This window comes from Staurois parvus, unplaced genomic scaffold (assembly GCF_062004578.1).
Source record: "Staurois parvus isolate SC_StPar_1 unplaced genomic scaffold, SC_StPar_1.0 ptg000704l, whole genome shotgun sequence".
NCBI classification, from domain to species: domain Eukaryota; kingdom Metazoa; phylum Chordata; class Amphibia; order Anura; family Ranidae; genus Staurois; species Staurois parvus.
Genome location: NW_028318500.1, coordinates 4620795 through 4637257, shown reverse-complemented (window position 1 = coordinate 4637257; position 16463 = coordinate 4620795). Strand labels below are relative to the sequence as shown.

General features: G+C 41.0%; 1 protein-coding gene across 1 annotated transcript in view; it reads left to right on the top strand.

Annotated features, from left to right (window-relative positions):
* Positions 1 to 16463, top strand: part of GGT1 (gamma-glutamyltransferase 1) — a 189797-nt gene that overhangs the window by 124008 nt on the left and 49326 nt on the right. The window contains exon 3 of the mRNA XM_089653223.1: positions 7385 to 7515. Within this exon, the coding sequence (XP_089509349.1) occupies positions 7385 to 7515 (131 nt within the window). The remainder of the gene's footprint in view (positions 1 to 7384; positions 7516 to 16463) is intronic.

The following is a 16463-nucleotide window of genomic DNA, read 5'->3' as shown; positions in this document are numbered from 1 at the left end:
GTTTCTGTGGCCCTAAGTAACGGTTCTGTGGCCCTCAGTAACAATTCTGTGTCTGTCCCTAAGTAACAATTCTGTGGCCCTAAGTAACGTTTCTGTGGCCCTAAGTAACGATTCTGTGGCCCTAAGTAACATTTCTGTGGCCCTAAGTAACAGTTCTGTGAGCCCTCAGTAACAATTCTGTGTCCCTCAGTAACAATTCTGTGTCTGTCCCTAAGTAACAATTCTGTGGCCCTAAGTAACGTTTCTGTGGCCCTAAGTAACGTTTCTGTAGCCCTAAGTAACGTTTCTGTGGCCCTAAGTAACGTTTCTGTGGCCCTAAGTAACAGTTCTGTGGCCCTCAGTAACAATTCTGTGTCCCTCAGTAACAATTCTGTGTCTGTCCCTGAGTAACAATTCTGTGTCCCTAAGTAACGTTTCTGTGGCCCTAAGTAACGGTTCTGTGGCCCTCAGTAACGGTTCTGTGTTCCTCAGTAACAATTCTGTGTCTGTCCCTGAGTAACAATTCTGTGTCCCTAAGTAACGTTTCTGTGGCCCTAAGTAACGGTTCTGTGGCCCTCAGTAACGGTTCTGTGTTCCTCAGTAACAATTCTGTGTCTGTCCCTGAGTAACAATTCTGTGTCCCTAAGTAACGTTTCTGGGGCCCTAAGTAACGGTTCTGTGGCCCTCAGTAACAATTCTGTGTCCCTCAGTAACAATTCTGTGTCTGTCCCTAAGTAACAATTCTGTGGCCCTAAGTAACGTTTCTGTGGCCCTAAGTAACGTTTCTGTGGCCCTAAGTAACGATTCTGTGGCCCTAAGTAATGGTTCTGTGGCCCTCAGTAACAATTCTGTGTCCCTCAGTAACAATTCTGTGTCTGTCCCTAAGTAACGTTTCTGTGGCCCTAAGTAACGATTCTGTGGCCCTAAGTAACGTTTCTGTGGCCCTAAGTAACGTTTCTGTGTCCCTAAGTAACGTTTCTGTGTCCCTAAGTAACGTTTCTGTGTCCCTAACTAACTTTTCTGTGTCCCTAAGTAACGTTTCTGTGTCCCTAACTCTCTCCCTGAATACAGCCAGGTCTGCCTCTGTTGAATGACTGGAGGCAAATGGAGAATTCTAAAATGGCCGCCATTTATAGCTCGACCATTACACAGTGCTGGGTGGCTGGCTGCTGATTGGCTAATGCAATCACATGTCATGAATGAATGCATTATGGGTCAGCGCGCCTTGTCTGCGCGCCTTCCCAGACATCCCCGCTCCGTCGCCGCACATGTCGTCGCCATTTTAGGAAAAATTTCGATTCGCGCATCCGAAGTCTGCTAATTTTCGGATTCAGATTTCCTAATATTCGAAACGAATTCCACTTCGCCTAGTTCGATTCGCTCATCTCTAATTATCAGTGCCCTAATTATCCATGCAGCCTCATCAGTGCCCAACAGTGCAGCATATAAGTGCCCAAAAGTGCTGCCCTATCAGTGAAGCCTTATCAGTGCCCATCGGCGCATCCTCATCAGTGCACATCAGTGCAGTCCCATCAGTGCCCATCAGTGCAGACTCATCGGCGAAGTGAAGAAGAAAAATGACTTATTTGCCAAATTTTATAACAGAAACTTAGAAAAACGTTTATTTTTCAAAATGTTGTCTTTTTTTTGTTTGTTGTAGCAAAAATGTAAAAACTCAGTGGCGAATAAAGACCGCCAAAAGAAAGCTCTGTCAAAAAAAAGAAAAAAAAATTTCATATGGATACAGTGTTGCATGACCACGAAATTGTCATTCAAAGTGCTACTGCACTGAAAGCTGCAATATCAGCTTTTATCAGCTCAATATGAATCACCAAGTGCAGCCTGTAGTTGAACATTCACCTGTAGTTGTCAGTAAGAGTGATAAATAAATGTAGTGTTGTTGTCAAAGAGTACAAACTAATGCTACAGTTAAAATACTTATCATACCTGTACTACCTCTTCACAGGGCCACTGAAAGCCCACAGAAATGTCCTGTGCAAATGTTAATTGTCTGAAGGTTGGTATTTGGATTGGCATATTCCTAACTTGTTTGCATCCATAGCAATGCTTATAAGAAGCAGCCCAGACTTCCTACTTTATCAGTCTCTAGATCAGGGATCTTCAAACTTTTCAAACAAAGGGCCAGTTTACTGTCCTTCAGACTTTAAGAGGGTCAAGTTGTGACCATTTAGGGTAAAAATGTTCTTGGCCCGGCATCAGTAAAATTAAACATGGCTTCAGGGTTGGTGGTCAGTAGGAGGAAGAATAGTGCCCCATCCTTGCTATCAGTGGGAAGAATAGGGCCCCATCATTTGTATGAGTGGGAACAATAGTGCCCCTTCGTTTGTATCAGTGGAAAGAATAGTTCCCCATCCTTGGTATCAATGGGAAGAATAGGGCCCCATCCTTGGTATCAGTGGAAAGCATAGTGCCCCATTGTTTGTATCAGTGGGAAGAATAGTGCCCCATCCTTGGTATCAGTGGAAAGCATAGTGCCCCATTGTTTGTATCAGTGGGAAGAATAGTGCCCCATCCTTGGTATCAGTGGAAAGCATAGTGCCCCATTGTTTGTATCAGTGGGAAGAATAGTGCCCCATCCTTGGTATCCGTGGGAGGAATAGTGCCCCACCGTTTGTAGCAGTGGGAGGAATAGTGCCCATTGTCAGTGTCGGTATCAGAGGGAGGTATAGTGTCCCAAGGGCCAGATAAAGGCTGCTTCCAGCCCTTGGGTCGTAGTTTAGAGACCCCTGCTCTAGATGGTTGGAGTTTGGGAGGGTTTTGGTAGTGCTTCAGACAACCAGCTGCTCACTGAACAAATATGATGTGTTGTAGAAGTTCTGAAGTTTGCTTAGAACGTATGAGGTAGAGGAAGTATCTCCATTGCAGTGTTGCCACCAAGTCAGTAGCTTTTTCTTCTGTTCTGCAGAACTACTCTCCTCATTGTTGAGAATTTGCCAGTTCATTATCCATAACACTGGTGCTTTGTTTAAAAGGCAACTGCCCAGTTTTATTTGTTGGCTTGTAATAAATAAGGGTCCTTGGAGGTATGCAACAGGTCAGCCACCTAATCTGTACAGCTGGCACAGGAAAAGTTTAGCATTTCTCCCTACCCCCGGGAAAGGGAGACAGTTCTCAACAGTAAACGGAAGATGCAACTCTTTAACGTGAGCCTGTATGGAAGAAATGTGGGTGTCAATATAAAAAAAATTGCTCAGCTTACTGAACCCTCACTGAAAAAAAGATCCATTATTGAAAACTGGTTTATGAAGCACAAGTGACATAGCATGCCGTGTGTTTCAGACCACCCAAGCCAGGGCCCTTTCCCAAGGAATGTAAGAGCCTTCATTGCTGACCTATTTTTAGGTATAGGCTCCAGGACTGTCATCCTGTCACAATATGGGTAACAAACCAAGAAAAGGCATGCGATATAAGAAATGTAAGACTTCAATGCCTATATGCTTGTTTTGGGTAAATGACTCACTAGGCAGTGAATTCATGATCAAAATGAAATCACTGAAGCCTGTACATTTAAAAATCAAATCCACTGTTGCAGGTTCTCATTCAGTAAAAAAAAATGTTTCCAGTGTTTCAATACACAGGAAATGCAATCCTGTTTATTTTAGATTTGATCGATAAGATTTACACCTCAATAAAAAGGAAGTATTAATGTAACACTCTGTGCCATGTACAGTATTTGACAAACAAAAGTTTATAAGTGGGGGCCATACAGAGAAGTGTCTTGGCATGTTAAGACCAAAGTCATCAAAGCATGCACTCAGCATTGTTCAGCCAAGTTTACTGATAACACATGCTTTGAAAATGTCTAACAAAGCAAAAGATAAAGGCTTTTTTCTGGGGCTCCACTCAGTTGAAGCAAGAGGCCATAATGTTTTTGCAAAGAATATTTGATACACTATATTGCTAAAAAGTGTTGGGACACCTGCCTTTACACACACATGTACGTTAATGGCATCCCTGTCTTAGTCCATAGTGTTCAAGATTGAGATGGTCCACCCTTTGTAGCTATAACAGCTTCAACTCTTCTGGGAAGGTTGTCCACAAGGTTTAGGAGTGTGTCTATGGGAATGTTTCACCATTCTTCCAGAAGAGCATTTGTGAGGTCAGGCACTGATGTCAGATGAGAAGGCCTGGCTCGCAGTCTAGCAGAGTGCACTGGTGTACAGTCATGTTGGAACAGGAAGGAGATTTAGATACACTAAACAATTGAAGTCCAGCTTTCACTTTATAAGCAGTTACAGCAAAACATTTTTTTTCCTTTTGGGATAAAGGTTTTGCAAAACTAAATAAAAGCTGATCATTGCAAGCATCCGTCAGTGGTAAATGCAGCCATCACAGCTAAGAATTGTTAACCTGCAATATAATAAATATTGGCTTTTTGGATTAATACCACTTTAATTCCTATAGTGTTGGAATGTTTGTCTTCCTGTTATTCTGTTGTCTTTCACTTGTACAATACTGTGCAGAAAGCTTCCAGAAATAGAAATGTTAATAGTTTATTTTTATTAATTACCAAAAAAAAAAAGTAAATGAACAGAAGAGAAGTCGAAATCAAATCAATACTTGGTGTTATCACCCTTTGCCTTCAAAACAGCATCAGTTCTTTTACGTACACTTGCACACAGTTTTTGAAGGAACTCAGCAGGTAGGTAGTTGCAAACATCTTGGAGAACTAACCACAGATCTTCTGTAGATGTAGGCTGCCCCAAAACCTTCTGTCTCTTGATGTAATCCCAGTCAGACTCTATGATGTTGAAATGCTGTACATCTTCCGATGTCAAAGAAAAGTAAACATGATGTGTCTTCCACTGCCTGCATTAAATTTTCTTGGTTGACCACTACATCTACTGTCCTCAACATTGCCCGACCAATGGTGTCCTCAATGCCATACCATCAGGGAGGCGTGTGATTGACCCCATAGGATAATGACCCCAAACATACAGCCAATCTCATTAAGAACTATCTTCAGCATAAAGAAGAACAAGGAGTCCTGGAAGAGATGGTTTGGCCCCCACAGAACCCTGATCATCAAGTCTGTCTGGGATTACATTAAGGCCAGGCTCGCAGTCTCACAGTGTGCACTGGTGCACAGTCATGTTGGAACAGGAAGGGGCCATCTCCACACTGTTCCCACAAAGTTGGGAGCATGAAATTGTCCAAAATGTCTTGGTATGCTGATGCCTTAAGAGTTTCCTTCACTGGAACTAAGGGGCGAAGCCCAACCCCTGAAGAAAAACCCCACACCATAATCCTTCCTTCACCAAACTTTACACTTGGAACAATGCAGTCAGACAAGTACCGTTCTCCTGGTAGCCGCCAAACCCAGACACGTCCATTGGATTGCCAGACAGAGAAGCGTGATTTGTCACTCTAGAGAACATGTCTCCACTGCTCTGGAGTCCAGTGGTGGCGTGCTTTACACCACTGCATCTGACGCTTTGCATTGCACTTGAGGATGTAAGGCTTGGAGGCAGCTGCTCAGCCATGGAAACCCATTCCATGAAGCTCTTTATGCATTGTTGTTCTGCTAATCCTAAGGCCACACGAAGTTTGGAGGTCTTTAACCACCTTCCGCCCGCCATATAGTACAATGACGGGTGCAAGGTGGTTCTCTTGTTCTGATAGGATGTCATATGACGCGCTTCCATTCTCACCGCGCATGCGCGGCTCAGGGAGCACGCAGCGCGGCGATCGTCGGTGCACTGTGTCCCTCGGACACAGCAGATCATGGAAAGAGCTGAAGATGTCGGCTCAGTCATATGATCAGCTGTGTCCAATCACAGCTGATCACATGTAAACACGGAAATGCCGGTTATCGGCATTTCTCTCCTTTCGAGCTGTCACACTGACAGCTCGAGAGGAGAGGAGAGCCGGTAATCGGCTTTCCGTGGAGGGGACATATACACTGATCATCAGAGCACTGATGATCAGTGTGCCCTGATGATTAGAGTGGCCCCAGAAGTGCCACCTGTCAATGTCCATCAGTACCAGCAGTCAGTGCTCATCAGTGCCACGTGCCAGTGCCACATCAATGCCACATATCAGTGCATACCAGTGCACATCAGTGCCCATCTGAGCTGCCTTTCAATGTCACCCATCAGTGCCAGTCAGTGCCACCTATCAGTGCCACCTATCAGTGCTAACAATCAGTGCCACCTATCAGTGCCAGTCAGTGTCACCTATCAATGCGCATCAGTGCCGCCTATCAGTGACAGTCAGTGCTGCCTATCAGTGCCGTCTATAAGTGCCATATATCAGTGTCATGTATCAGTGCTGCCTTTCAGTGCCCATCAGTGATGCCTGTCAATGCCCATTAGTGCAACCTACCAGTGCCTCCTCATCAGTGCCACCTATCAGTGACCATCAGTGCAGCCTATCAGTGCCCATCACTGCAGCCTCATTGGCGCACATCAGTGAAGGAGAAAAATCACTTATTTACAAAATTGTAAAACAAAAACTAAGAAAAAATGTTTTGCATGACCGCGCAATTGTCATTCAAAGTGTGACAGCGCTGAAAGCTGGAAATTGGCCTGGGCAGGAAGGGGGTATAAGTGCCCTGTAGGCTAGTGGTTAGCTATTGACTCTGAAGACAGTTGGCGACCTCTGCGCACTGTGTGCTTCAGCATGGGCTGACCCCACTCTGTCATTTTACATGGCCTACCACTTCATGGTTGAGTTACTGTTGTTCCCAGTTGGTTTCACTTTGTTATAATACCACTAACAGTTGACCGTAGAATATTTAGTAGCAAGGAAATTTCATGGATGAACGTATTGCACAGGTGGCAACCTATCACGGCACCACACTTGAATTCACTGAGCAACCCATTCTTTCACAAATGTTTGTAGAAGCAGTCTGTATGCCGAGGTGCTTGATATTATACACCTGTGGCCATGGAGGTGACTGGAACACCTGAATCCAATGATTTGTAGGGGTGTCCCAATACTTTTGACAATATAGTGTATGTAATTATTTGTCTCTGATCACCCTATGTACAAAGTCCTCTGAATAAAGGCAGATCTGTATCTATTTACAAGATGGGGTTTTATGTATTGGTAATGCTTGTACCTTTCTCAATGTATTTTCATTATGTAGCCTCTAGAACTACTCAGTCTACCTGTGTTACTGTTCACTTACAAAGAATTATTTAGGGGTTCTTTGCATCGCTCTCTATCTATCTATCTATCTATCTATCTATCTATCTATCTAACACCTTTCTGAGCTATATCCCTAAAAATGTTTCCTGAGTCCTAGATAAAGGATTATTTGCAGTGATTCACTTGTATTGTACCAGTCAAATGTACACAATGAATCACTGGTATTGCTGCATATTTGTTTTCTAAGTATAACTAATCATAACAGAGTGTTCTCTTTGACTCTTATTTATAGGGATGTTCTTAAAGATGGTGGAACAGCAGTTGATGCTGCTATTGCTTCATTGGTGTGTGTTGGACTCTTGAATGCTCACAGCATGGGAATTGGAGGAGGGGTGATTCTTACTATATATGACCCTACAACAGGTGAGAAATACAGGAATATTAATTGCGAGAATGCATTCTACAGGATTAACAGTTGGAGAGGACACCTTTAGGGAGGTGATTATAGATTATATCTTAATGCTCAGAAAAGCAAAACTTCATTCCACAGTGTCTCTATATAGTATTTACATCTGGAGCTATACTCCACTTTAAAGTGGTTGTAAAGGCTCAAGGTTTTTACATTAATGCATTCTATGCATGAAGGTAAAAAACCTTTTGTGTGCAGCAGCCCCCCAGCCCCCCCAATAGTTACCTGGGCCACATCTCAATCCAGCGATGTACATGAGAACCTCAGCTCTCCAAGGTTTCTTCCTCCTCATTGGCTGAGATAGCAGCAGGAGCCATTGGCTCCCACTACTGTCAATCACAGCCAGTGAGCCAATGAGGAGAGCGCAGGGGTGGGGCATAGCCACACTCCATGTGTGACTGGAAACACAGAGCAGTGGCTTGGGAGCAAGCCTGCTCTGGTGCTGCCATAGCAAGCAACTTGCAGGAGGGAGGGGTCAGGAGCACCAGCGGGGAAACTGAGAAGAGGAAGCTCAGGGGAAAAAAAATCAGCAAATCTGCCTTTAATATCCCTTTAAACTTGTTAAGTAAAACTTCTGCTCAAGGGCAGACACCACTGGACCAAAGCTTATGGCTGATCAGTACCAACTACCATTGTACTGTTCAGTTAAAAAGTCTCAGTGGCCATTGGGAACTATCTTCTTGGACAACGATTTAAAAGTTGGTGAGAGATTAGCCATAAGGGCAATAAAATTACATCAGAGAGAGGCACAATATTTTCTTTTCTGGGTAACAAAAGCAACATCTAGTGGTGTCTAAGTTTTGCAAGAATTTTTTGTTTGAAAAGTTTAAAATCGATTAATGTTCAATTTAAATGAGAACCAGAAGAAAGGAGGTGTTATCAAGAAAACATTTAGGCAGAGCTCAGGTCAAATATAGATATAAATGCCTCCCAAAAACAAGATGGACATGTTTTAACACAACGTTTGCAGACAAAAGACATACCCCTGACACTCCCCCAGTTACACAAACCATAAAGAATGAAAGTAGAAGAAATCCTAAGTCTAACTATTCTTAAAAATGTTCCCATCCCCCCTCATCCTACCTATCATGTGATCTTGCAGCTGAACAATATTTGGGAATTCTGGGAGCTGTGACATCACCCAAAGGCTCCCATAGTGCAGCCATTGCCAGCATTCCCTCCCATCTCCTGCAGCATCCACTCACTGACATGGGAGACGGAGCTGCAGGATCATGTGACCAAATTAAAAATAGTTAAGTATTTCGATTTTATAAAGTGATGCTGAAGGTAAGAAAGAGAAAAAAAATTAAAATGTCATACTTACCTGTTCTCTTGTTTTGCACAGAGCATCCCTGATCCTGCTCTCCTCCCCCCTACTGAGTGCCCCCTGAGCAAGCTATAAGTCCCATAGAGTACAGCTTGGGCAATGGCTTCCGCTGCTGTGTCTCAGCCAATGAGCAGAGAGAGAAATGGGGGCAGGCTCGCTCCTGAGCCACTGCTGTGTGTTCATTCACACGCAGAGCACTAGGAAGAGGCCCTGGAGAGCCTCTGCTCTTGCGCACATTGCTAGATCGAGATCAGGTTCAGGTGAGTATTGGGCTGAAAGGGGAGCTTCACACTGAAAGTTTTTCACCTTCATGCACAGAATTTATAAAGGTAAAAAACCTTCTGCCTTTAGAAACATGTCATACAGATTAGGCCATATTGGTAGAAAGAGAGGGGAGCACATTTCTTTAACAATAGTTAGACTTATGCAGGCCATAGATGGGTCGAAAATTGGCCGATTTTTCGGCCGAAAATAAAATCGGCCGATTTTCGGATCGTTAGTGGGCTATTTGTTCAGCCGTTTTTCGGTATTTTGGCAGATTTTTTTTAGTTAAAAGTTGGAAAAAAAATCGGCCGATTTTGCCGATCGGCCGATTTTCACGGCAATGATGGGCAAATCGGCCAATTTTTTACCGATAAAAAATCTGCGCATGAGCAGTGACCTGCAAGAGGAAGACAAAAAGAAGAAGAGGAAGAAGAAGAGGAAGAAGAAGAGGAAGAAGAGGAAGAAGAAGAGGAAGAAGAGGATGATGAAGAAGAAGAGGATGATGATGAAGAAGAGGATGATGATGATGAAGAAGAGGATGATGATGATGAAGAAGACGAGGATGAGGATGAAGAAGAAGAGGATGAAGAAGAAGAAGAAGAGGATGAAGAAGAAGAGGATGAAGAAGAAGAAGAAGAAGAGGATGAAGAAGAAGAAGAAGAAGAAGAAGAAGAGGATGAAGAAGAAGAAGAGGATGAAGAAGAAGAAGAAAAGGATGATGATGAAGAAGAAGAGGATGATAATGAAGAAGAAGAAGAAGAAGAAGAGGATGATGATGATGAAGAAGGAGAAGAGGATGAGGATGAAGAAGAAGAGGATGATGATGAAGAAGAAGAAGAAGAGGATGATAATGAAGAAAAAGAAGAAGAGGATGATGATGAAGAAGAAGAAGAGGATGAGGATGAAGAAGAAGAAGAGGATGATAATGAAGAAAAAGAAGAGGATGATGAAGAAGAAGAAGAAGAGGATGATAATGATGAAGAAGAAGAAGAAGAAGAAGAATAAGAAGAGGATGAAGAAGAAGAAGAGGATGATAATGAAGTAGAAGAAGAAGAGGATGATGAAGAAGAAGAAGAGGATGAAGAAGAAGAAGAAGAAGAAGAGGATGAAGAAGAAAAAGAAGAAGAGGATGAAGAAGAAAAAGAAGAAGAGGATAAAGAAGAAGAGGATGAAGAAGAAGAGGATGAAGAAGAAAAAGATGAGGATGAAGAAGAGGATGAAGAAGAAGAGGATGAAGAAGAAGAGGAAGAGGATGATGATGAAGAAGAAGAAAATGATGAAGAAGAAGAAGAAGAGGAGGATGAAGAAGAAGAAGAAGAGGAGGATGATGAAGAAGAGGAGGATGATGATGAAGAAGAGGATGATGATGATGATGATGAAGAAGAGGATGATGATGAAGAGGATGATGATGAAGAAGAAGAAGAAGGAGGATGATGAAGGAGGATGATGAAGAAGGAGGAGGAGGAGGATGATGAAGAAGAAGAAGAAGAAGGAGGATGATGAAGAAGAAGAAGAGGAGGAGGAGGAGGATGAAGAAGAAGAAGGAGGATGATGAAGAAGAAGAAGAGGTGGAGGAGGAGGATGAAGAAGAAGAAGAGGATGATGATGAAGAAGAAGAAGAAGAGGATGATGATGATGAAGAAGAAGAAGGATGAAAAATAAGAGGAATTCCAGTACAGCATAAAGTGTCCCTGCAGAGAGCTCTGCTATTTCTTTGACAGTTCCTTGACATTTATAGCGGTTGCAACAATGTATCTATTTGTTTCCAAATAAAAACATCTGTATCCTAAATGGATACAAATAGATACATTGTTGCAACCGCTATAAATGTCAAAGGACTGTCAAGGAAATAGCAGAGCTCTCTGCAGGGACACTTTTTGCCGGCTGTAGACGGGATGAAAATCGGCCGATTTTTTTTTTTTTACCATTGCTGGTAACGTCGGCCGCTTGAACGACCGATTTTTCGTTTTTTAAAAGAAAAATCGTCCGTTTTTCTCCCCGTCTATGGCCTGCATTAGGCATTTCTTTCACTTGATTCCAATGATTACTTACACTTCACCAGTTTTCCTTTATACTGGCTTTTAAAAATAACAAAAGCAATAATGTTGAGGCTGGATTACAAATTGAGTGTAGTAATGCATCTTTTGTAGGTAAATAGTAAATTTTTCTAAAGCTCTATATAGCAAATCAAAAAGAAGGGCATTTATGGAGAAAAAAGGGACAAAGTAATTTGGTTTTAATAGTGGGACGGTTGGGAGCTGTGAATAAATGTAGGTAAGGTCACTTACATACTACTATACTTGAACATAAATGTACACCAACTACTGTGAAAAACATATCTTTATTAACCGCTTCTGCGACACCCTATAGCAGAAATACTGCTTCAGGGCGGCACAGGTGCACAAAATCACGTATATATACGTGATCCTACAATTGCAGGTAGGGGGCGCACGCACACCGCCGTTTGCTGCCTTGGCCATCAATCACCAGGTCCCGGCTGGTGATTTCTCGCCAGCACCCGGTGATCACTGAGTATCTCTGAAGGGGGAGAGACCTGTGTATAAACAATACAGATCTCTCCCCTGTCAGCTCCTGCACACTGCTTTGTGTGGCTCTGCATAGCAGAGCCATACAAAGCAGTATGATTACAGTAAAAGACAGCACACTTAGTAAAACACACACAGCACACAGTTAACTCTTTGATCGCCCCAGATGTGAACCCCTTCCTGCCCAGTGCCATTAGTACAGTGTCAGTGCTTTTTATTAGCACTGATCACTGTATTGGTGTCACTGGGGATGTCAGAATGCCTGCCGCTGTCCCGCAGTTCCGCTATAAGTCGCTGATTGCCGTCACTACTAGTAAAAAAAAAAAAAATTCCAGTATCTATACTGCCATTTGTAAACTCTATAACTTTCACGTAAACCAATTATCCAAATTCAAATGTACACGTATTGGGATTTTTTTTTTAGCAAAGACATGTAGCAGAATACATTTTGGCCTAAACTTATGACAAAATTTGATTTTTTAAAATTTTTTTACTGGACATGTTTAATAGCAAAACGTCAAAAATATTTGTTTTTTTCTCAAAATTGTAAATACTTTTTTGTTTATTGCCCAAAAAATAAAAAATGCACAGGCTATCAAATACCATTGAAAGAAATCTCTATTTATTTATTGGGAAAAAGAATATAAATTTAATTTGGGTGCAGTGTTACATGACCACACAATAGTCAGTTAAAGTAACGCAGAGCCGTTTCACAAAAAATGGCCTGGTCAGGAAGGGGGGTAAATCCTCTGGAGGGCAAGTGGTTAATAAGCCATAAAAAAATAAAGACTCACTGCTGGGACCCAATGTAAGCATGATTAGTAACATTCATATTTACAGTATCTTAGTTCTAAAATGATTCAGAATTAAAGTCTTTATGTGCTCTGTAATTGAATTGATAAAATTACAACCAGCTGATAATTGCAGCCTCAGTCAAAGCACAAAGTCCTCTGTAATAATTGCCCACATAATCCATAAATATCTTTGTGCCATATCTACTGGTGATTATCAGCAGAGAATATAATTAAACTCTGTCCACATGACTGATTCTGACTGAACGAGCAGTTCCAGACTAAATGCAAATTCCTCCACTGTCAATGCTTGTTAGGCTTATTATTATAGCTTTAAATGACCACGAGGCTGCCAGCAGCATGGAGTCAAGCTTCAATCACACAGCAGTATAAACTTATTATGCGGCATGCCCTTGACTGTATAAAAGCAATCATTGTGCAGCAGACCCTCTTAATAGTAAAGTATTCAAAAGTGCCAAAGGCATAAATATGGGGATTACCATTCGTCCATCCAAGTTATAAAGGAATCTGTGACAATATAGACCTATAGTGCTTTAGATTATTAAGAAAGTTTCAGGCTGTAGACCCTTCAACCATTTAAATAAATCAAACATGGGAGACGAATAAAAGTTAATACAAAGCATAAAGAGACAGATAACACAGGAAAGTAGCAGAGTAGCATGAATAATAGGTTGAAAAAGGATGTGAGAAATTATACACAGACAAAAGATAAAGCTAATAAAGGAAAGGTAAAAAAAAAATTGAAAAAAAAATTAAGATTTCTCTTTCCTGTGTATTTTTTAATTGTTTCATATTTTTCTTACCGAGCTTCCGCTAACAAACGGTTTGACATGTTAACCAACGTTTGGATGATTTCATTAGGATATTCTTTCTATGATTCCATTTTACACAATTAAGTAATTGTCCCAATTGATATGAATTGCTAAAGTCTAATTGCTTGGAATATAGTGTACATATAAAGCAGCATTAATCCCAAAATGTGATGTATTGCTACTTACCAATCATTAGATGTGGTGGCTGCATATGTTTTTTTAGGCTCTTTCCTCATGTTTTCACCTGGTGATCTGACCAGTAATATGCCTCCTGTATTAAAGTGCCTATACTCTGGAAAAATGAGCATACCTTTAGACACCAGCATTGTTAAACAAAGGGGGAGTGTTAGATGTACTAGCAGATTTAGATACACTAAACAATTGAAGTCCAGCTCTCACTTTATAAGCAGTTACAGCAAAACATTTTTTTTTCCTTTTTGGATAAAGGTTTTGCATAACTAAATAAAAGCTAATCATTGCAAGCATCCCTGTCAGTGGTAAATGCACCCACCACAGCTAAGAATTGGTAAGCTACAATATAATAAATAGTGGCTTTTTGGATTAATACCACTTTAATTCCTATAGTGTTGGAATGTTTGTCTTCCTGTTATTCTATTGTCTTTTCACTTGTACAATAATGTGCAGAAAGCTTCCAGAAATAGAAATGTTAATTTAGGTTTATTAATTACCAAAAAAAAAAGTAAATAAACAAAAGAGAAATCAAAATCAAATCAATACTTGTTATGACCACCCTTTTACCTTCAAAACTGCATCAATTCTTTTAGGTACACATGTACACAGTTTTTGAAGGAACTCAGCAGATAGGTTGTTCCAGACATCTTGGAGAACTAACCCAACACCTTTTTATTTGGATGTAGGCTGCCCCAAATCCTTCTGTCTCTCCATGTAATCCCAGACAGACTCAATGATGTTGAAATGCTGTACATCTTCCGATGTCAAAGAAATGTAAGCATGATGTGTCTTCCATTGGCTGCATTATATTTTCTTGCCTGGCCACTGCATCTACTGTCCTCAACAACGCCCGACCAATGGTGTCCTCAATGCTGAGAAATACAGGCAAATATTTATTCATCATGCCATACCATCAGGGAGGTGCGTGATTGGCCCCAAGGACAATGACCCCAAACATACAGCCAATGTTATTAAGAACTATCTTCAGCATAAAGAAGGAAAAGGAGTCCTGAAAGTGATGGTGTGGCCCCCACAGAACCCTGATCTCAACATAATCAAGTCTGTCTGGGATTACATGAAGAGATGGAAAATCTGTGGTTAGTTCTCCATGATGTTGGATCAACCTACCTGCTGAGTTCCTTCAAAAACTCTGTGCACGTGTATCTAGAAGAACTGATACTGTATTGAAGGCAAAGTGTAGCCATACCAAATATTGGTTTAATTTCTTTTTTGTTCATTTCTTTTTTTTAATTTGTTTACTCATTTTGTTAATTTATAAAAATAAACTATTTACACTTCTATTTCTGAAAGCTTCCTTAATTTACAGAGTTTTTGCATGCATGCCAAAAACTTTTGCACACTACTTTTGCACAGTAATGTGAATTTTGTTCATATCTTACTTGTTATTTCACAAAACTTATAAATAAACATTTAAGTAAAAAAATACATTATACCTGTTAGATAAATTACATAAATAAATAATGGTTAGCACTTCCACCTGGCAGTACAAGGGTCATTGGTTCAAATCCCAACCACGACACCACCTGCCTGGAGTTTGCATGTTCTCCCTGTGCCTGCGTGTTTTTTTCTCTGGGTACTCCTGTTTCCTTCCATACTCCAAAGACATGCTGGTAGGTTAATTGGCTGCTGTGTAAATCGACCCTAGTATATGTATGTATGAATGTTAGGAACTTTAGATTGTACGCCCTTAAGATTTAGGAACTGATGTGAATGTACAATATATATGTAAAGCGCTGCATAAATTGATGGTGCTATAGAAGTACCTGTAATAAATAAAATAAATAGTTCATCATGCAATGATAGCAGCCAGTGCATTGTCTATAAATGCAGCACTGGTCATGGCTGAAGACAGGAGAGCTTGCTGGAAGCTACTGGCTTCTACTGACGATCCTGATGGCAGGAAACAACATGGGAAAAAAAGGGTATTGGCTATTAAGATCAGTGTTTAGGGAACAGGGAGGGTGGCTGCTCTTCCGATTTGAAATATTGTAAACTATAGATTATAAACTTAATACCAATTTGTACCAGACAGCATTAATCTTCATAGTTTACTGGCAGCCGTTTTCAGTGTGAACTGTGAGAACCTCCTGTCATCATGGAAATGGCACAATAAAAGCTAAACAATCAATCCTTCTCAAACAAAGTACTTGTTCTAGAGTTCAACAGAAATGATGAAATCTAGCTATGCAAACAGAAACGAAAGTAACTATTAAAAAGGCTTAAACTGTATATAAAGCCAAAACATTTTATTTTTGGATAGAATGAAGTGTTTAAACCCCTGCCAGTTTATTTTTTGCTGCTTGTGTCACATTGGGGAGATATTTCTTTACTTCCTGTTCTGGAGATGAAACAGGAAGTGAACTGAAATCTCTAAAATGAGGGGAAATCCCCCCTTAGACCTTTGTGACCTAAACAGGTGTTCCTGTTCTGCTCCATGTTCGTGTAATTTTTCTATGTTGAATTGAACTGCATTAGGTTCTCATTATTCTGCAAAAATACCAAAACGTTCTACACACAAGATTTAATAATTGATCTGCATGCAGGTGTAATCAATAAAACTATCCATAATACAGTATAGAAAGTGCAGCACTCTATAAAAATACACAATAAAAGAAAGTACAAAAAATGTGCAGTATACAGAAAGCAACTGAAAATGAAATCTAAAAACTGTGATAAATAAGTGAAATAACAACATTACAATATATAATCAATAATGTCCAAAATAATCTGTGATAAAGTTCACACAAAAGGCCCCTTTCACATGGGGTGGAATCTGCTTTGCTCAGCAGGTGATCTGTCTGCTGACCCCCCCCCCCCCCCCTGCGTAGAGCAGAGGAGCCGGATGACAGGTCCATGTCCTCTCAGTTTATGCAGAGTGGACATGGACACGGCCCTCTCTGCTCCTATGGGCCATCCAGTCTGATCCAC